The sequence below is a fragment of the Mytilus trossulus genome, chromosome 7 (genome assembly GCF_036588685.1).
Source record: "Mytilus trossulus isolate FHL-02 chromosome 7, PNRI_Mtr1.1.1.hap1, whole genome shotgun sequence".
Lineage (NCBI taxonomy): Eukaryota > Metazoa > Mollusca > Bivalvia > Mytilida > Mytilidae > Mytilus > Mytilus trossulus.
Window position 1 is genome coordinate 11818046 of NC_086379.1, and position 23570 is coordinate 11841615.

Below are 23570 nucleotides of genomic sequence, written 5' to 3' on the forward strand. Positions count from 1 at the left end.
AAAACCACAATTGATTTATCTGATGTTGCTAAAACAATCCACATCAAGTCTACAATGATTGATTGAAATTTTACAATTAATTTAGTGATGGATCCATTTGTACAATTAGGGATATTTGGTCACACAAATCAATTGTCTAAATGTTTTTCAGAGAAAACAGTTCTTTGGTTGACCTCATATTTGTATTATGGTATTGGGGAACAATTAGACAACCAAAGATTGGATTGATTATGAAAAGGGAGACAATTCTTTCTACAAATGTTTTCCTTGATAACAAGGGGAGCAACTCTAAGGTGACACATATGAGTCTTTTGAACATCAGGGCTTTTAATTTCACTTTACATTCACAGTTTAGACTATTTATCAAAAGTGGGAAACCATAGTTGAACACTGGGTTTAAAGCACATTCAACCATGGTCAAATATGGTTATTGCATTTCGACATTTCGATAAATCGACAACTTTTTTGTAAATGAAAAATAGTCAGACAATGATAATAGCACTTATTATACATTTAACCAGCACTTCAAAAAAAAGATGCTCAGAGATGAAAATAATGCATTTGCTGAAATTTATTACAAAATCAAAAATTTCAAGCAGTTATTAGCACTAAGCTGTCCACATTTGATTTGAATTGGAGGGTATAATTTTCCTAGGAAAGGGATCTTGTTAATAATTAAGTACTTGACAAATTTCTTGATGAGTTTCAAAATTTAAAAAAAGTATTATTGAACCTTTAATCATGGACAACCTTCTATATATGATAAAATAATTGAGTTGACAGCATGATTATAAAATGTAAAATAGTGGAATTTCAATTTTCTGTAAATTTTAATTTTTCTAGATTACATAAAGCTTCCTACCAAAGCTGTTTTTCAATTAATCATTATTTTATTTTCCCCCGATCTTTTGTCCTTTACTGTATTAAAGGATGAATGGAAATAGATATACACAGTTCACACATGGAGATCGGAAATAATAGTTTCTAGATGTATGTTAGAATTTCTATAAATCAGGATTGAAAGCACTGTTGGTGTTTGCTGTTTCTGAATATGTTTATATCTAAATGAAAAATCCAAATGTCAAATTGCAAATTCAAATGTCTAAATTTTATAACTGTGAATAGGCTACACCCACAACTGAAAGTATACCGGTATAATGTTTTGCTGTTAAAATGCTTTATCTCTGGGGTAAAATTGGGGCCTTGGTCAGGTCGGGTAGGGTAAGTAGCTACTACTGTTATCACTAGCTAAGTCAACATTAAGGTTGTGAGATTGAACCCAGCTTGTGTGGTTGCACTTAACTCCAATCTTAATTAACTAGGGTTGTCAGTTTCCCTATCAAATGTTGGTGGTTTTCTACAGGTATTTTTGGCTTATTTCACCAATAGAAACTGACCGCCTGACGCCACAGAATTGCCTGAAAGTTGTGCTTTAAATTAGTGTTATAAAACATAAACAATCTATGGTAAAATTGAATTTTGGTATGCATTTACACTTGTGTTGTTACGATCTGTACAGCTAAATTATTACAAAACCTTCAATGCTTTTCATAGATTCTTTGTTAAAGATCTGTCTTTATTCATACCATTGGGTCAAAGTCCTACTTATTTTCCTTCAGTACTATTTACTTCAGTCTTAAAATAACATGATTATGTTATTAACTTTAGACCTAAAACCCTCCCCCAATTTGTATGTTTGTTGATCCAGCTTTTACTTGAGTGTAAGGATGGAGATGTATTTATAAAGCTGAAAGCTGGTTATCTAAAACTTAATGAAAATATCCAATACTATTATTGCTATATTTTAGTAGCAAGTTATTGAGCAGCTGATAAAAGTTTTAATCTAGCAGTATAGGAAACTAAATATCTGCCTTTGATCAAATCTGAAAAATGCAAGCTATTAGCTTTGATACATTAATTTAAATAAAAGTCACTTTGAATTAAGAAAGCCTAATAATATGTTCAAAGAAAATGTTGTATCCTTTGTGCAGCAGGTGCATTATCCTGTCTGCATGTTGTACTATACCATTTTATAGAACATTTTCTATTTTGAAAGAGTTATATCATGTTTCATATTTCCTAAAAATGGAAATTAATGCTTTTAACATTAGAGACATATTGATCATTTGTATGTTATAGACAAATGTCAGAACCTTTGTGGACCGTATATATATGTAACTGTTTTGTTACATGATTGAAATGTGTTTTAGTAGTGTACCATGGGTTGCAACAAATTGCAGAGAATGAAATCAAAATGGTCATTATACATACTTCAGCTGTTCAAATCATTGAAACAGTGCAGACACAGTGATTTAGACAAAATTAATTCACTCATCACTTACAGTGATTCTGACAAAGTACTTGTACATCACTCAGCAATTCACACAGAACCATTGCACACATAGCCATTAAACAATTATTGCACATTGTACATACAGTGATTCAGACAACTACTTGAACATCATAAACTGATTCATATAAAGTACAACACATCACACACAGTGATACAGATAAGATACTTGCACAATCAGCACACACAGAGTAATTCAGACAAAGTACTTGCACATCACACACAGAGATTCATATAAAGAACTTGCACATCACACACAGATTCATATAAAGTACTTGCATATCACACACAGTGTCACTGTGATTCAGACAAACTACTTTCACATCACACATAGTGATTCAGACAAAGTACTTGCACATCACACACATAGATTCAGATAAAGTAATTGCATGTCACACACAGAGAGTCAAACAAAGTACATGCATATCACACATTATGATTCAGACAAATTCAAGATTCATGAATGTTTGTCTCTAATATTTAATTAACTGTGCATTTGTATTCAGATATTGCAGATCAAATTTATTTTTTCATTGTTTAATCATACTTTTTTTGATTGAGTTAAGTCTGCCAATTGATATTTTATCGTATGTTTTTCTATGTTGTGATGTTTAGTTGCTATTGTTTTAGAAAAAGAGAGAAGGTCTGGATCCATTAAAACGTTTAATCCCGCTGCAAATGTTTGCACCTGTCCTAAGTCAGGAATCTGATGTACAGTAGTTGTCGTTAGTTTATGTAATATACACGTGTTTCTCGTTTCTCGTTTTGTTTATATAGATTAGACCGTTGGTTTTCCCGTTTGAATGGTTTTACACTAGTAATTTTGGGGCCCTTTATAGCTTGTTTTTCGGTGTGAGCCAAGGCTCCGTGTTGAAGGCCGTACTTTAACCTATAATGGTTTACTTTTTAAATTGTTATTTGGATGGAGAGTTGTCTAATTGGCACTCACACCACATCTTCCTATATCAAAGTACTTGCATTCACACACAGGGATTCAGACAAAGTATTTGCACATCACCACATCAAACACAGTGATTCAGATGAAATACTTGCACAACATACACAGTGACTCACACAAAATACTTTCACAATACACACACAGATTCAGATAAAGTACATGCATATCACACGCAGTGATTCAGAAAAAGTATTTGCACATCACACAAAGCGGTTCAGACAAAGTACATGCATATCACACACAGTGATTCAGATAAAGTATTTGCACATCACACACAGAGATTCAGACAAAGTACCTTCACACCACACACAGTGATTCAAAGTAATTGCACATCACACAAAGCGATTCAGACAAAGTACTTTCGCATCACACACAGTGATTCAGATAAAGTACTTGCATTATCACACACACACAGATTGCTCATACGCAGTGATTCAGGCAAACTACTTGCTTATACTTTTGGGGATTTTGGATCATAATGCTCTTCAACTTTGTTTTCGGCTTTATAAATATTTTGATATGAGCAGCACTGAAGAAGTTTATGAAGAAGAAATGCGCATCTGGCGTACTTAGTTATAATCCTGGTACCTTTGATAACTAATTATACACAGTGATTCAGACAAACTACTTGCTTATACACAGTGATTCAGAAAAACTACTTGCTAATACACAGTGATTCAGAAAAACTAATTGCAGATTCAGACAAAGTACTTGCAGCGATTCAGACAAGGGTACTGTCATCATGCATTCACACAGTTATTCATTAATATTTTATCAATTAAAATTCACTCATTTCTGTTGATTTAACAGTGGTTGGCCTGAGCAAATACTACTGTGAATGGCAGACTTATTCTCAAAGGCAGTGATAGACAGGCCTGATCTGTACACAGAATCTCAATGAAATTAAATTGATTCTGATTGAAAAACAAACTGCAGCCTGTGTTTAATCTAGCTGCTAATTAAATTCTGTATGCAGTCAAGGAAAAATACAGGAGCCCTTGGTTTCATAACTGTTTTCATGTCTAAATCTTGACAGTGATGTATACCTCATTAACCTGATTATTTTTATAAACAAACATCTTAGCCTGAAAAAAATGAGATAATGTTGACCCATCTTATATATCATCTTGAAGGTAATAATTTGTCATCAGTTGATGTTTCAGTCCCTAAATATCCAATTAAAATAGACAACCACAAACTTTTACTGGTAGTAGACCTTAGTACTAATGATCAATTAACAGTAAACAAAATCATTAATATCAGTTTTGTACATTTATGGCATGGTTAATATTGAAAGAGTTTTACAGACAAAAAAATTGATGATTGGTTAACAGTTAATCTTTTGAAAATACATGTAACAGACTAACAGTGAGTCTTTTAGTATTGTTTTTTGTTTGTCTTAGTGACACTGCAGTGGCAGACCAAAGGGATGGGTGGTCCAGGGGTTTGAATGAGAATATATAGTAGAACCCCCTCCCCTTTCTCCTTGGTTGGGAACCCCCTTTTAAAAATGGCTGTATTAATGATAATGCCCCTGCACTGTAGATAGGAAACTTTATAAAGACAAATTATGTTCATTAAATATTTACTCATAAAGAGCAATTGTGTATTTTAGCAAACAAATCAATATTATGGGTGGTCTTTCCATTTAAAGAATATTGAATGTTAGGTTTTTTTTTATGTCAAAATTGTATGAAGGAGTTATCTGCCTAATGCAGGCACAAATATTAAAAAAATTGAAACTCATTATAACGATTCTAAAAAGTTTACATTAATTGATATTATGTAGTTCTTGTGTATTTCATGTCTTCTTTGCCAATTATAACTAATGTACCATTTTCCAGCCTGTAGCTGTTTCAGATAACAATGTGAACATTTAAATAAAAAATAATAAATCTTCAATATTGACATTTGCCAGAAAGTACCTTATGCCAAGAAAGACAACTGTTGTAATATTGAAAAAATAAAACAGACATTATAGAAGAATTATACCAATCCATTCTAAACTATACAGAATACAAAATGTACTGACAGTCTTATGCATCATTTGAGAGTAGACAGAAGAAGAAATAAATGGTTTTACTATGTATATTTTACTGCAGAAACAGCTCATCCCTGCCCACATTCTATCGGTATTGAAGTGTTCAATTTGAATTTGATCAAAACAATTTTGAATTCTCTTTTACTGTGACTTATTTAAAATACTTCTTTTTATTGTGACTTCTTCAAAATACTTCTTTTTATTGTGACTTCAAACAATATTGCTTAGATTGAACTCTGGTGATATGGTGAGTCCTTAGAATCAAACTTCCAGTATCACATTATTATTTAAAGCAGTTTTGATTTACTTATTTTGTTGAACTGCAAGCAGACATTCTTTAGAGGTAAAGCAAGATTGGTTTTTGTCAATGAAAAATCACCTTGACCTACTTATCTTTTTGAATAATTACTAATTAATACTGTTTGTTTATTTTCAGGAACAAAAAGCAAAACCAGTCAAATCGTCTACACCACCTAGTGATGAGAAAGAAGATGATATATCAGAGACACCACCTCATCACATGCAAAAGAGGATCAGAAGAGGGGCAGTCAGTGCAGAGGTGTACAAAGAGGAGGATGCAGCACAGTATGTCAAAAAGGTCAGAGGTTAATCCATGTACTGTTATTTAAATTTTGAGTTGAGGAACCACTGTCGAGGGTGGTTATAGGCATTTCCCTCATGGCTGAAATAAAATCAGATATTTATCATGGAGTACTAGCCAGACACATACTAGACTTTGTTGATTTTGATATTTGCTATTGGTTTCTTTAGCAATAATGAATTACAACAAGGTTGACTTTTGTGTATTTTGTGTAAAAAAATGTGGTATGATTTCCAATGAGACAACTAACCACAGGAGACCAAAATGACCCAAATTAACAACTATAGACTACTGTACGGCCTTCGACAATGATCAAAGCCCATACCGCATAGACAGCTATAAAAGGCCCATCAAATGACAATGTAAACAATTCAAAAAAGAAAACTGACAGCCTTGTTACTAATTTGCATTGACCTTTAAACTATCAACTGAAAAAGTGGAGTTATAAATTGGTAATCTGAACCTAAGTGGAAAATCTTTTATTATTTTTTTTAAGAAAATATATACATTTTTTCTTTGCTTGGACAATGTGAATAAAAAAATTATGACTCCATCATAGTCAAATCTGTCCTGTATATATAACCTTGAGGATTTTGCATTTGCAGTTGACATTGCATTGAAGAACATAAGATCTTTTGTATAGCTTGTGTGTTGTATATGTAACCAACCTTCCTGGATGTAGTGATAAGAATCGTTATTTATTTGGGCTCCATGACAAACTTAATCTTGTTTGTTAAAAAGGCGAGAAATCAATAAACATGAGGTAAAATTATCTTAAATTCCATCAATTACAATTACAATTCAATAATTAAGTCTTAGATAACTGGAGGACTGATTCGTAAATGCTAAAAAAAATGACAATTTGTTCTGATGAATTCACACTAAAATAAGTTGACAATTATAAATGGCTGAACAGGGGTTGAAAAGACGAAGTTTTAGGTTCTGACCTTACACGTGTCACATCCAGGGGAGGGGGTTGCGAGCTTAATTAAAATATTGGAACCTCCTTATTTTTTGACGATGAATGCATTTGAATAGGACATAAAGGTGGAATCCCCCTTTTTAAAAATGGCTGGACTCACTCACGCTTACCATCCTCTTATAAACCACATTTGGGTGGTTGAACAAGTCACTGCATTTTCATCTAATTAAAGTGACCATCAAAATTGTCACAATTTTATTGAAATGCAAAAAACAATCAATGATAAGCCAACATTTTGTGTCATGAAATGTAAATAAAAAACCCACTCCCATGAAAGTAAATAATTCCACTGTAAAATTGAATATTTTTGAACCTTTATAATTTAGCAGTGAAAAAAACTAATGCATTTCTCTGTATAACTAGGACAAATGTAACACATCAAAAAACATGAAAAGAAATGTATTGAATTTATTTATTGAATGTAACATATTTGATTGAAAGTAAATTAATTTTAATCTAATTTCGATATCTTTATGATGGTTATGCAAATACATTTTTTTGTACATTAATAAATTGTATCACAAATTCTTAGTCTGACTGGTATTGTGTAATTTTAAAATCTTTGAAATTTTAATTGACATTTTTCTGATCTGATTGTTAAAGTGTATACAAATTGGAAAAGTAAAAAATATCTTTTAAATAAACAAAATGTTTCAAAACCTTGAATTGGAGTCACAACCCGACACAGATTTGTAATGTTGATACAGAATATATAATTCAGATCTTGTTCTAAATTTTGTTTATCGGTTAAATTAAAATTTAGCTGTGATATACATTTTTATAAGCCATTATGTGTTGATGGATAGACCACCTTACCATGCAATCAATCATTCACAATATCTTTACATGTTTATTTTAACTTTGCTGCTTTCAAATCTTTTTATTTTTTGTTAGTTTTCTCATTTTACAAATTATACATAACATATAATATGTAATATAATTTACTGCATTATAAAACAGGTGAAATAAAGTAGTTTCTTAAGATGAATTATCTCATGCTAAATGTTATTATCACCTAATCACATACAACTGCATTTGAAATGTAAAAAGATATATAAAATTTTACATTTTGAGAAAAGGCAATTATGCTACAAGATGCTTTTTGATAAGTTAGATATTAAAGCAACGAATTGAAATCGATTAAGGTGGTAACCAACACTTTAACTAAAATTAATTTGGCTCGTTTAATTTTGATAAAATTTTAACAAAGTATTTTCTTTGATCCTTTGACATAAATAGAAAAATTTCTAAGAATTTGAACCAACCATTTTATCAGAAAAAATACACTGGTTATAATTTTAGCAGTTTGACAAACACTTATTTTGATCATTGAGAAGCTTAATATTACCTTAATAACACAACATAATTAAAACGTTTAGCTGATTTTACAGAGTTATCTCACTATAGTGTTAGGTACCACCTTAAAAGTTTGATTCACATGTTCAATATTATTCTCCCCTTTTACATAGTTTTGCACACAAGCATTTTTATCTATTTCTAGTTTGTAAATATTGTAGGTGCTAAAATGAGGCTATCTTTTCATGTGTCATTATGTAAGAGTTATCTTTCTTAATGACACTTGGACAGCAAATTTTTACCAACTTTTTCTCAAAAGTTATGTAAGTGCTAAAAATGTTTATAGTTGAAATTTAGAAATTTATCAATATCTTCTCATTTTCTGCTGTCAGAAATTTACACAAAACAGAAAAAAGAAAAAAAACAACATTTTTCTTGTAAGGAATTCAAACTTAAATTCAGTGGAAAGGGAAGTAACTGTTGAAATCACAGTCAATAAATGAAATTTTAAAAAAATCCAACTTAATTGCCCTTACTCAAAAATGTTTTACAGTGTGTTGTACTGCTTTTGGGACTTATTATATTAAAATTATAGAAAACTTCATCAACCCTTACTGAAAATATGGACATTTTCATGTTAAGGGGGTCTTGATTTTTTTTGACAGCTTCAGACAATCTATGTTTAACCTTTGACAGCTTGACCTTTAATCACTGCTTTAATTTAAAATTCATATAGTAGAGGTGTAATTTACCCCCCCCCCTTTTCTTGCTATATTTAACATGAAAAATGAAGAAATAAATTTGGAAAGATTGTTAAAAAAATGTTTAACTAATACATGGTTCACAGGAGGGACCATATTTGTAGACAATGAATATATAATAAAGTACAATAACTGTGTTTACCGACAGACTTTTGATCCTTAAATTAAAAAAGATGCACTGTAAAAGTCAAAAATAATTATGTAAAATGTACTGATATTTTCTTATTGAAAAAGATGCAAAAAAAGGAAATTGAATTACATGAAACTACTTTTCAAGAAATCTTACATAACGTTTTAATAGCAATCAATGCAATACAAATTTTCTAAACCTGTAAGATTTTGTCAAGCCAGACTGCAACCAATTTTTTTCCTTCTAAATTTCTTAACCAAATTTGATGAAAACTAAATTATATAAATGTGTGTCAGTCTAGTCAGCACATCAAGCCTGGGTAAAGTAATTGGACATCCCTTCATGTATATAAGGATGGAAATAGAAATGTACATCACATGTCTTGTCCAATCACAATCTCACATACTGCGTAAAATAATAGATCGGTTGACAATGGTACCAAACTACCACAAGGATAATGATTATTAAAATGTATTAAAGTCATCAAAGTATGAAATTGATAATAAATTGTTCCCCTTTCATCATCATGCATAAGATTTTAAAACTATCAATAAAAGTACACCGAATCGTAGGTAATATTTTCAAAAGTACACGGAAAGCTGTGATCTAAACAATTGACTGTTTTCAATTGTAGTGCACTCTAGGTAATATTTTAAAAAGTACACAAAATGCTTTGTGGTTTAAACCACTTCCAAAAAAAATGATGTTAGATCATTGACTTATATATATATATATATAATGCTCTTTTTCTTTTGGTACATGAAAAAAATGTTATGTTTGGTTTTGTTTAAGCATTCAACATGAATGTTCTAGTTACAAATTATTATAATTTCATCTCAAAAAAAAAATAGGCCCAAAAAAATATAATGAATAGAGAATGCAGTGGCGGATCCAGGGGGTGGGTTCCGGGGGTTGGAACCCCCCTTTTTTTGGCCGATCAATGCATTTGAATGGGGACATATAGTTGCCCCCCCCCCCCCCCCCCCCTTTTATTCTGGGTTGGGAACCCCCCTTTTAAAATGGCTGGATCCGCCCCTGGAATGATTGGGTGGTGAATAAAAAAGTCCAGGGTCACAGAGTGAGTCTTGTCTAATCAATAAATTAAAATTATTAGGCTCATATAAGTCCTAAGTGAGTGAATCTTATCAGGTGTAATAGGTAAAGCAACTGCAATTTAAGTTAAACAAAATGTTAATAGAGATAATCATAATAAAGCATAAAATGTTAATAGAGATAATCATAATAATCATAAACCATACAACTTGAGTCAAAGCAGAATATCAAACAGTGGAAGGCATGGTAGGCTGTCTCAGTGGCTGAATGATCTTAATAGTTCAAATTGTGTACCACCTATCAACAATGAAGTTGTGAGTCCAAAAGGGGTCTCATTGGGGGGTTCTGGTCTGAGATCCCTCTTACTGTTTTGTCAGTTTCCTGTATCCCGCTTACACTATGTATGTAAGCAATTCTCATTTTTTGGTAATTTCACGTGTCCTGCTAGACTTCATTTCAGTTTTCACAACACAATAATTTGACTTTCACAAGTCACACTTACTAAAAATCAGCAATCCTGCATCACGCTTAGACCCCAATGAGATCCACTTCAAACCCATCATATTGGGCAGGTTCTTTGGACTCCAATCTTAAAAAACTACAATAACTTAAGTTTTCCTGCTAAAGGTTAATGGTTCTCTCTCAGCCTTCTGGCTAATCCCCCGCTCATAAAAAATGGCACCACCAAAAACCAATATAAGTGCTGAATTTGGTGTTCAAACACAAACAAATCAATCAATCAATCAAACAGTGTTAAGTCATTGTAAGGTGTTTTCTTCATCCTCATGAAAAATATTAACTTTTCTGCACTTTATTTTTTAAAGATGAAGAACAGCATTGAAAGCAATGTCCATTAAATTATCAATTATTTCTTATCATTAGATAAAACTCTTACAAATTTGATTTGATGAAAAGAGGAATAATCTATAACTCAGTAAAGTGCATATTTTCAGTCCTAAATATGCTTTGAATTGTTTTACATTGTCATTTCGGGGCTATTTATAGCTGACTATGCAGTATGGGCTTTGTTCATTGTTGAAGGCTATGGGTGACCTATAGTTGTTAATTTTTGTGTCATTTTGGTCTCTTATGGAGAGTTGTCTCATACCACATCTTCCTATATCTATTTGAACAGTTTCTGTTTTCAGCTGTGCAGCACAACATTAAAATGATAAATTGTCACTTGAGAATTAAGTCCTCGTATTTCACTGTAGTTGCAATACATTTGTTTTTCCTTCTTATAAATAGAATCCAAATAATTCATGTTGTGTAATTCCTCTTGATTTATATCTATAGACCGTAATAGTACATTTGTAACTGGTAAACAATGTGACCATGTGCTATAAATGGAATGTTAATTAATTTGATTGGATAATGATATCCCATGACATATATTTGATCAAGAGAACCAAAGACTAATGCCGCCGTTTCGTCACGATCTCAGAAGGATATATTCCCTTGTCATTTTAGAAGATTACATCGTATCTGATTGGATTAAATCACAACGGAAACCGATTACGATAATTTTATTACCTATTAAGTTTCCTATCATTCCTTGGTGTGATGAATTATTATTTTCGCTACGTTAATTTCAATTCCGCAAAACTCTTGCTTTATAAAAAAGACAAGATTATCGGGATGATAAAAATCCATATCTCCGACTATCTGTTGGTCAGATAGTAGGAGTATAATACCTATTAACCCTAAATCATTGCTAAGTCATTAGAAGTTGTCAAAAAATCATTTACCGAAAATTACTTACCAGGTCCTTCCATTTATGAATGACATTAGTAGATTATAAGAAATATAAATTTTTCACTTTCTCCAAAGGGGGAGGAGCTTAATCTGGTGGATTACTACAAATTCCCAATTTATCCTGATTTTGGTTATCTGCTTGTTTGATATCTAGTTTTCCATTTCTGTTGTCAATATTTAGTAGTATTGGTATTTGTCAACGCGTATGACACAATTTATTTTGTGTAATTGATAATTATAAGAATGGAAATTAAAATGGATATGACTGGCCTGGATAAAATGGAAAGGGAATTTGATTTTAGAAAACCTAAATTTTCAGATGATGTAAGTTTGTAAATTAAATTTAATTTTCAGATATTTTAATTTTTAAGGGTTAATTTTTTTTTATATTAATAATTTGAGGTACAAATTACTTGATAAAAACTTATAAATCATAAATATAACCTATGTTTTTCACTTATATCTTATTTTATTTCAACACTTTATTTTAATTTGAAATGGTTTTAAACAGCAAGCATGTAGCAAATATATGTTTGCTTATATACTTAAACTTGTTTTTTTGAAATTTAGGGGTTTCTCAACATTGGTTTTAATGAAGGGACTACTTTGAAATATTTGGGTAACATCCCCAAAATATTGAAACAACACAAGTTAGTTACAGAGTAGAATGTTAAAATTTGATTTCATGATTACCTTGTCACACAATTGTGACTTTGTGATTACCTTGGTACACAATTGTGACTATGTGATTACCTTGTCACACAATTGAGATTTCATGATTACCTTGTCACACTATAGTGACTATGTGATTACATTGTCACACAATTGTGACTATGTGATTACCTTGTTACACAATTGTGATTATGTTATTTACCTTGTCACACAATTATGATTTCATGATTACCTTGTCACACAATTTTGACTATGTGATTACTTGTTTCTCCAATGAAGGACCTCATTCTAATTTGTAAAATGAGTTGATCAGGATAGATCTAAGAAATAAGAAAACCCAGCAGTGATATATATACTGATATTTTAATCCTCTTTGTTGTAATACTTTACAGCAGCATGCTTCTTTATGGGGTTTCTACTTATTACAAGAGATGCAGGTCTGTCACTGGTCTGACCATGCATACAACACAAAAATTAGAAAATGTTGCCAGCAATATTTTCTCTATGATATTTTCAAAGATCAATATTTTTTTCATTTTACATTATTCATAGTTTTGCTTCTGTTTTGGATGCTTAGTACCTTTATTCTTTAAAATTATGAGTATAATGACACTCAGCTACTTTATATTCAATAATCATTCACATTATTAAAAAGGCAAATTTAATGGCAAATAGGTTCTAATATATAAATGATTCTTTGACTGCAATCTAGTCTTTATTGTTTTACTTTCCATTCTACAAATGAACTTTGATTGTCAAAATATACTATGTGAAGTAGCTAGCTATCATGGAGGGACCGTATCAAAGACATAGATAATGTATCCTGTATAAAAGATTGAAAAATGTTGTTACGTCTCAGATGATTCCAAGAATATAGAATGGCCCATGGACACTTCCTAAACTCACCAATATATGAGCCCAATTATAATACTGACACTGCAGAAAAACTCATTTAAATCTTTAGTTGGCCATTTGATTCGCTTATAGCTACCTTTATCTTTATGTTATAAAAAAAGAAGATGTGGTACTCTCCACAAGAGACGCAGTGACACAGAAATTACCAACTATAGGTCACTATAAGGCCTTCAACAATGATCAGTTTTGTTAAATTAATGTCTTCAAAACACTGATGGATAGTTGTTCATGGGTTATGGGACTTTAACAAAGGTTTATTAGAGTTGACTGAAATGACAAATGGGGAATATATAGAAATATTGTGTGCAAAGTGCATAATACAATACATTTATTCCCAAAATGCACTCAGTTAATAACTATATATTGGTAGAAATAATGCTAATATTGCAATTCTTGAAATCATCACTATAATAAGCATTAAAAATCAGTCAACAACATAGATCCATGTAATATTAATAATACTTGATAGTTACAAATATTGAAGTATCAATTAATAACATTAATGACTTAATCAGGCATTCCTAGAATATTGTCATTCATTATCCATAGGGCTTTATATACCTAGTTGATTACATTTACCATCTTTGAAATTTCTATTTATAATTTGGAAAATATCAGTTTGAAAGAAACATCCTTTTAAATTTATTTAGCACGGTATACATGTAAATTTTTGGGGCCATCGATTATAGCTTGCTGTTCAGTGTGATCAAAGGCTCTGTGTTGAAGACCCTAATTTGACCTATAATATATATTATGGTTAACTTTTTAGTTGTGACTTTGATGAGAGAGTAAAAATGTCTCATTGGCAATCGATCATACCACATCTTTTTATATCTATATACAATATATAATTATTTAATATGAAACCATAGATATAGTTGTTTAAAATGTTTGTGTCAGTTTGGTCTTTTGTGGATAGTTGTCTCAATTGGCAATCTTACCACATCTTTTTTTTTATATAGAGAATTTAAATTAAGATGATATAAAAAGTAAAATATATAGTATGATCCAGATACTAAAAATTGCAAAGAGTCCACTGCCTGGATCAACATGATCAAGGCTACCATACTGTAGGGGTTTCTTAATTATTATCACCAGTGCATTCCTCTTCAAAAATGGCAAATACACTTCAATTTCAATGTAGATCATAACCCGAATAATTCAGTCTATATATTCCACTGATCTACGAAGGCTACATTAACGCCTGAACGTCTCCCTCGATAAACAACGTCAACCTGAAAATTCACACAACTATGCAATATGGGAATTTTGATGTAAGTTGGCATCTAAAGAAGGAGGAGTTCTGGATGTTAATTGATGTTAAACGATGAAAACTGATGTTAATTGATGTTAATTATTTATTATCGGATTTGTGTTAATTGAACACACGTGTTTGGTAAGACAATTACACGACAGTTGCGCAGACTCATTATCCTGATCACCGCCGATTGGCTCTCTCTCACAGAGAGCAGGCGATGCGACCAATGATCATAAGGAGTTCAAGCCCTCGTGTGGGAGAAAGGGCTTGAATTATTCGAGTTATGTAGATCACTGATTTGTGATGAAGTTTGCCACTTGTCTACCGGTACCTGGTACATATGCTGAAAGCTTCTTCAGCACTTACTGATAATCTTGAAAAGAACCAAATTGAACAAAAAAGGACTTAACCTAGATAAACAAACAAATAATAGATTGTATAAAAATTTAAAAGCAATTTAGCAGATAATTGACACCTCACTCTGATGCTGTGAGGACTTTCATCTTTACACTGTGTTTTCATAAATTGTGTTTTCTTTTTCAGGTTGTGCCAAAGGACTACAAAACCATGGCAGCATTGTCAAAAGCTATCGGCAAAAATGTTCTCTTTTCTCATTTAGATGATAATGAAAGAAGGTTAGTAGAAAAGTATTGAAAATAGACATAATAGTTAGTCTTAAACTAATTATTTATATATGTTTGCCCTATGCCTGAAAGACCCCATTTAATAGTTATACCTTGACCAAGTTTGGAGACTGTCCACTTTCCTCCACATTCAAAACCTTGCACTCTTTCAAAGGTCTACAGATGTCCTGAATATCCTTGAAATATTTGCCACTGCACATGAAGCAAATAACAGACAATTGATGTGTTCCCTTCAATTCCTTAATGGGATTTTATCATCAACATACATTCTAGTCAAACGTAAGGGACATTACTGATGCAGGTTTAACCACTGGAGGGATTGGATATGCTATCTTATTCAATGCATACATTTTTTAAATAGACAAGTACTAAAGTAGAACTAGTTTATTGGCCAAGACCATTTATTGTTATTATCTGAATTTTACCACCAGAAAAAAATTGTTACTAATTTTTACTTATGTCATGAACATTTCAATATAAATTATAATCAACTTGAAATGTAGGATGTTTTGTGAAATGAATAACAACATTATAACCATTGAGTTCGATCAGTAGAATGTTGTGACCTAAGTATGCATCTTAAAAAGTAAAGTTCAATACCTGTTCGATCAGTAGAATGTTGTGACCTAAGTATGCATCTTAAAAAGTAAAGTTCAATACCTGTTCGATCAGTAGAATGTTGTGACATAAGTATGCATCTTAAAAAGTAAAGTTCAATACCTGTTCGATCAGTAGAATGTTGTGACCTAAGTATGCATCTTAAAAAGTAAAGTTCAATACCTGTTCGATCAGTAGAATGTTGTGACCTAAGTATGCATCTTAAAAAGTAAAGTTCAATACCTGTTCGATCAGTAGAATGTTGTGACCTAAGTATGCATCTTAAAAAGTAAAGTTCAATACCTGTTCGATCAGTAGAATGTTGTGACCTAAGTATGCATCTTAAAAAGTAAAGTTCAATACCTGTTCGATCAGTAGAATGTTGTGACCTAAGTATGCATCTTAAAAAGTAAAGTTCAATACCTGTTCGATCAGTAGAATGTTGTGACCTAAGAATGCATCTTAAAAAGTAAAGTTCAATACCTGTTCGATCAGTAGAATGTTGTGACCTAAGAATGCATCTTAAAAAGTAAAGTTCAATACCTGTTCGATCAGTAGAATGTTGTGACCTAAGTATGCATCTTAAAAAGTAAAGTTCAATACCTGTTCGATCAGTAGAATGTTGTGACCTAAGTATGCATCTTAAAAAGTAAAGTTCAATACCTGTTCGATCAGTAGAATGTTGTGACCTAAGTATGCATCTTAAAAAGTAAAGTTCAATACCTGTTCGATCAGTAGAATGTTGTGACCTAAGTATGCATCTTAAAAAGTAAAGTTCAATACCTGTTCGATCAGTAGAATGTTGTGACCTAAGTATGCATCTTAAAAAGTAAAGTTCAATACCTGTTCGATCAGTAGAATGTTGTGACCTAAGTATGCATCTTAAAAAGTAAAGTTCAATACCTGTTCGATCAGTAGAATGTTGTGACCTAAGTATGCATCTTAAAAAGTAAAGTTCAATACCTGTTCGATCAGTAGAATGTTGTGACTTAAGAATGCATCTTAAAAAGTAAAGTTCAATACCTGTTCGATCAGTAGAATGTTGTGACCTAAGAATGCATCTTAAAAAGTAAAGTTCAATACCTGTTCGATCAGTAGAATGTTGTGACCTAAGTATGCATCTTAAAAAGTAAAGTTCAATACCTGTTCGATCAGTAGAATGTTGTGACCTAAGTATGCATCTTAAAAAGTAAAGTTCAATACCTGTTCGATCAGTAGAATGTTGTGACCTAAGTATGCATCTTAAAAAGTAAAGTTCAATACCTGTTCGATCAGTAGAATGTTGTGACCTAAGTATGCATCTTAAAAAGTAAAGTTCAATACCTGTTCGATCAGTAGAATGTTGTGACCTAAGTATGCATCTTAAAAAGTAAAGTTCAATACCTGTTCGATCAGTAGAATGTTGTGACCTAAGTATGCATCTTAAAAAGTAAAGTTCAATACCTGTTCGATCAGTAGAATGTTGTGACCTAAGTATGCATCTTAAAAAGTAAAGTTCAATACCTGTTCGATCAGTAGAATGTTGTGACTTAAGAATGCATCTTAAAAAGTAAAGTTCAATACCTGTTCGATCAGTAGAATGTTGTGACCTAAGAATGCATCTTAAAAAGTAAAGTTCAATACCTGTTCGATCAGTAGAATGTTGTGACCTAAGTATGCATCTTAAAAAGTAAAGTTCAATACCTGTTCGATCAGTAGAATGTTGTGACCTAAGTATGCATCTTAAAAAGTAAAGTTCAATACCTGTTCGATCAGTAGAATGTTGTGACCTAAGTATGCATCTTAAAAAGTAAAGTTCAATACCTGTTCGATCAGTAGAATGTTGTGACCTAAGTATGCATCTTAAAAAGTAAAGTTCAATACCTGTTCGATCAGTAGAATGTTGTGACCTAAGTATGCATCTTAAAAAGTAAAGTTCAATACCTGTTCGATCAGTAGAATGTTGTGACTTAAGAATGCATCTTAAAAAGTAAAGTTCAATACCTGTTCGATCAGTAGAATGTTGTGACCTAAGAATGCATCTTAAAAAGTAAAGTTCAATACCTGTTCGATCAGTAGAATGTTGTGACCTAAGTATGCATCTTAAAAAGTAAAGTTCAATACCTGTTCGATCAGTAGAATGTTGTGACCTAAGTATGCATCTTAAAAAGTAAAGTTCAATACCTGTTCGATCAGTAGAATGTTGTGACCTAAGTATGCATCTTAAAAAGTAAAGTTCAATACCTGTTCGATCAGTAGAATGTTGTGACCTAAGTATGCATCTTAAAAAGTAAAGTTCAATACCTGTTCGATCAGTAGAATGTTGTGACCTAAGTATGCATCTTAAAAAGTAAAGTTCAATACCTGTTCGATCAGTAGAATGTTGTGACCTAAGTATGCATCTTAAAAAGTAAAGTTCAATACCTCAGAAATGCCATGAGCCCTTATTTACAATGTCTGATTTGGTAATTACTCTAGATACAACTGTATAAAGAATTTATATTGGGAAATTACGCTGTTATACAACTGCATATAAAGAATTTATATTGGGAAATTACGCTGTTATACAGCTGTATAAAGAATTTATATTGGGAAATTACGCTGTTATACAGCTGTATAAAGAATTTATATTGGGAAATTACACAGTTATACAACTGCATATAAAGAATTTATATTGGGAAATTACGCTGTTAAACAACTGTATAAAGAATTTATATTGGGAAATTACGCTGTTATACAACTGCATATAAAGAATTTATATTGGGAAATTACGCTGTTAAACAACTGTATAAAGAATTTATATTGGGAAATTACGCTGTTATACAACTGCATATAAAGAATTTATATTGGGAAATTACGCTGTTAAACAACTGTATAAAGAATTTATATTGGGAAATTACGCTGTTAAACAACTGTATAAAGAATTTATATTGGGAAATTACGCTGTTAAACAACTGTATAAAGAATTTATATTGGGAAATTACGCTGTTATACAACTGCATATAAAGAATTTATATTGGGAAATTACGCTGTTATACAACTGTATAAAGAATTTATATTGGGAAATTACGCTGTTATACAGCTGTATAAAGAATTTATATTGGGAAATTACGCTGTTAAACAACTGTATAAAGAATTTATATTGGGAAATTACGCTGTTAAACAACTGTATAAAGAATTTATATTGGGAAATTACGCTGTTAAACAACTGTATAAAGAATTTATATTGGGAAATTACGCTGTTAAACAACTGTATAAAGAATTTATATTGGGAAATTACGCTGTTAAACAACTGTATAAAGAATTTATATTGGGAAATTACGCTGTTAAACAACTGTATAAAGAATTTATATTGGGAAATTACGCTGTTAAACAACTGTATAAAGAATTTATATTGGGAAATTACGCTGTTAAACAACTGTATAAAGAATTTATATTGGGAAATTACGCTGTTATACAGCTGTATAAAGAATTTATATTGGGAAATTACGCTGTTATACAGCTGTATAAAGAATTTATATTGGGAAATTACGCTGTTATACAGCTGTATAAAGAATTTATATTGGGAAATTACGCTGTTATACAGCTGTATAAAGAATTTATATTGGAAAATTACACAGTTATACAACTGCATATAAAGAATTTATATTGGGAAATTACGCTGTTAAACAACTGTATAAAGAATTTATATTGGGAAATTACGCTGTTATACAACTGTATATAAAGAATTTATATTGGGAAATTACGCTGTTATACAACTGCATATAAAGAATTTATATTGGGAAATTACGCTGTTAAACAACTGTATAAAGAATTTATATTGGGAAATTACGCTGTTATACAACTGCATATAAAGAATTTATATTGGGAAATTACGCTGTTAAACAACTGTATAAAGAATTTATATTGGGAAATTACGCTGTTAAACAACTGTATAAAGAATTTATATTGGGAAATTACGCTGTTAAACAACTGTATAAAGAATTTATATTGGGAAATTACGCTGTTAAACAACTGTATAAAGAATTTATATTGGGAAATTACGCTGTTAAACAACTGTATAAAGAATTTATATTGGGAAATTACGCTGTTAAACAACTGTATAAAGAATTTATATTGGGAAATTACGCTGTTAAACAACTGTATAAAGAATTTATATTGGGAAATTACGCTGTTAAACAACTGTATAAAGAATTTATATTGGGAAATTACGCTGTTAAACAACTGTATAAAGAATTTATATTGGGAAATTACGCTGTTATACAACTGTATAAAGAATTTATATTGGGAAATTACGCTGTTATACAACTGTATAAAGAATTTATATTGGGAAATTACGCTGTTATACAGCTGTATAAAGAATTTATATTGGGAAATTACGCTGTTATACAGCTGTATAAAGAATTTATATTGGGAAATTACACAGTTATACAACTGCATATAAAGAATTTATATTGGGAAATTACGCTGTTAAACAACTGTATAAAGAATTTATATTGGGAAATTACGCTGTTATACAACTGTATATAAAGAATTTATATTGGGAAATTACGCTGTTATACAACTGCATATAAAGAATTTATATTGGGAAATTACGCTGTTAAACAACTGTATAAAGAATTTATATTGGGAAATTACGCTGTTATACAACTGCATATAAAGAATTTATATTGGGAAATTACGCTGTTAAACAACTGTATAAAGAATTTATATTGGGAAATTACGCTGTTAAACAACTGTATAAAGAATTTATATTGGGAAATTACGCTGTTAAACAACTGTATAAAGAATTTATATTGGGAAATTACGCTGTTAAACAACTGTATAAAGAATTTATATTGGGAAATTACGCTGTTAAACAACTGTATAAAGAATTTATATTGGGAAATTACGCTGTTAAACAACTGTATAAAGAATTTATATTGGGAAATTACGCTGTTAAACAACTGTATAAAGAATTTATATTGGGAAATTACGCTGTTAAACAACTGTATAAAGAATTTATATTGGGAAATTACGCTGTTAAACAACTGTATAAAGAATTTATATTGGGAAATTACGCTGTTATACAACTGTATAAAGAATTTATATTGGGAAATTACGCTGTTAAACAACTGTATAAAGAATTTATATTGGGAAATTACGCTGTTATACAACTGTATAAAGAATTTATATTGGGAAATTACGCTGTTATACAACTGTATAAAGAATTTATATTGGGAAATTACGCTGTTATACAACTGTATAAAGAATTTATATTGGGAAATTACGCTGTTATACAACTGCATATAAACATTTGATTGGACGAATGACAAAGGGCATTCAGTTAACTCAACTGAGTGAACTCCCAGAGCTACTAAGATGTCACATTTTCTTGCAAATGACTATTTACAGAAGTAATAATGAAATGTCAATCATAATAACGGTAAACAAATGTTTCTTAATAAAGCCATTTTCTTACTTTATGAATCTTCATAACAAAAAAGTGGAATTGCACTCTACGACACAGAAACTGATACAAGCATTCCATTAAGTAAAAATATGTTTGTTTGACATTTGATTTGTCTGAACTCCTTTTCTCATTGTTGAAGGCTGTACAGTGACATATAATTGCTAACTTCTGTTTGGTTTGATCTATGATGGAGAGTCGTCTCATTATTAATCACAGTACATCACCTCATGTTCAAATTTGAAACTAATTCAAATAAACATATTTTGAATACTTCTTAAGTGCCCGCCACTTATGGCGCATATGTATATGCTTGTATTTTGACACATATGTATATTATTGGACACATTATTAAGACACCGACCTCAAAGTATCATACTGGTGAATTTGCACTCTAGATTCTTGTGGTAAAGGAAGATAATTTGATATGAAATAATTGTTTTACAATTGCATTTTATAAGGATATGTAAAATGTCACACGCAATGCTGACATTTTACATACCCTTTTAAAATTAAATTTCAAATTGAAACAAATTCTTCAAATTTAACACAAAACAAATGATTAAAACTTTGTTCAATTCTGCATGTCAACAAAAGTTATAGTCAAAGATTGACGAAGACGTCTACACGTCAGTTTAATCTCAATATAATCACATTGGATATCCAAAAATGATGGTTAAATTTACTCTTCAGGCTGCATCAATTTCAGAATTGAATTAACTTTTAAAGGACAATTAAATAATTCAATTTTTTTTTTGTAAATGAAATATTTGTTGTTGATTTTGTTGTAATACATTAGAACAGAAGTGATGATGATAATATCAGATTGTCCTGAACATGCACGAAATATTTGCCACTGGATGTTTAAAGCAACCAGTAAGTGTTTCCAACAATCAATCAATGAATGATAATATCAGTTTTTGTGAACCGATTTCAGTCAGAAAGATCAGTCCAATAATCAGTATCCTAGATTACTTAATTTTAACCAAAAAAATTCCATGATTGTGCTCACCCGTATGTCAATCTTTGAGAGTGTGGGAGGATGGACACTAGATTGAAAATGTCATTTTTTCTTGATGCATGATTGACATCCATTTTGTCTGCAACATAATTATTGTGGAACACAGTTGTCCTTTTATGTCATGGTAGAGCTTTACTGATTACATTATCTCTTTAGAGATATTCATGTTTCTTAAATGTGTCAACAAATAGGTTACTGAGACCATTGTCCACCTATATAACTTGTCAATCATATAGATTCAGGATTAAACTGGAAAAAAGCTTCCAATAACTTAGAAAGCTTCTTGAAACTCTACAGTTGTCAATAATAGCTGAGTATTTACATTTCTCTATATCTTAAGTCATTGTAAGTTGTCATTAAGTTTGACCAGTGTGTTGACCTGAACATATTACATTGGAAAGTTGCCACTGGACATAAAGAAAAGTCAATAATCATAACCAAAGCATTGGTCGGAGAACTGCACAAATTAAAGGGACTTTTAGGAATAATTAAGATATCAGTTTAACAATCTTTCCTCATTGTCAACACTGGTGGAAAATCTAAAAGTGCCTTCAGAAAATCCACTGTCTTAGAGTTATCTCCCCTTAAAATACTAATTTGAAACATTAAGAAATCAAGAAAAGCATCTACACTTGTAAAAATATTGATAATTATTAGTAATAATCCTATAATTTGTTCCAAATTTTGATAACTTGATTGAAAATCTGGACCTTAGATTCTCTTTTTTTCACAATCCAAGATGGTAAAAGACACCAATACCTCCTTAAGTCCTGGAAGAACAAATGTGATTAAATTGATATTGTTTAAGTTTTTCATCTTCATTGACCAGCAGACTGGATTATCCTTCTTGGCCAGTGAAGATGAAGTTTCTTTAGAAGTACATTTAATTATTGCCATTCCCTAGAATACATTTATAAAAGGGAATTAGATACAAGATTCAATTTGGGACATAAGAAGATATGTTGAAAAAACAAATTGGATTTCCAAAATTATACTAAGCAATTAATTGATGATCATAAGCATTACAGACATCCATTCTTAAAGTACACAATCACAAACGTTAAAATAGGAGTTACAGCTAATTTCCTAATGTATGTAGAGCAGGACT

At 31.0% G+C, this 23570-nt stretch overlaps 1 protein-coding gene across 3 annotated transcripts in view; it reads left to right on the forward strand.

Moving 5' to 3' along the window:
• The window catches only part of LOC134724639 (cAMP-dependent protein kinase regulatory subunit-like), a 96396-nt gene that overhangs the window by 42312 nt on the left and 30514 nt on the right, over positions 1–23570 (forward strand). For all 3 annotated transcript variants that reach the window (XM_063587784.1, XM_063587785.1, XM_063587783.1), the window contains exons 2-3: positions 5786–5947; positions 15316–15407. In XM_063587784.1, the coding sequence (XP_063443854.1) occupies positions 5786–5947; positions 15316–15407 (254 nt within the window). The remainder of the gene's footprint in view (positions 1–5785; positions 5948–15315; positions 15408–23570) is intronic.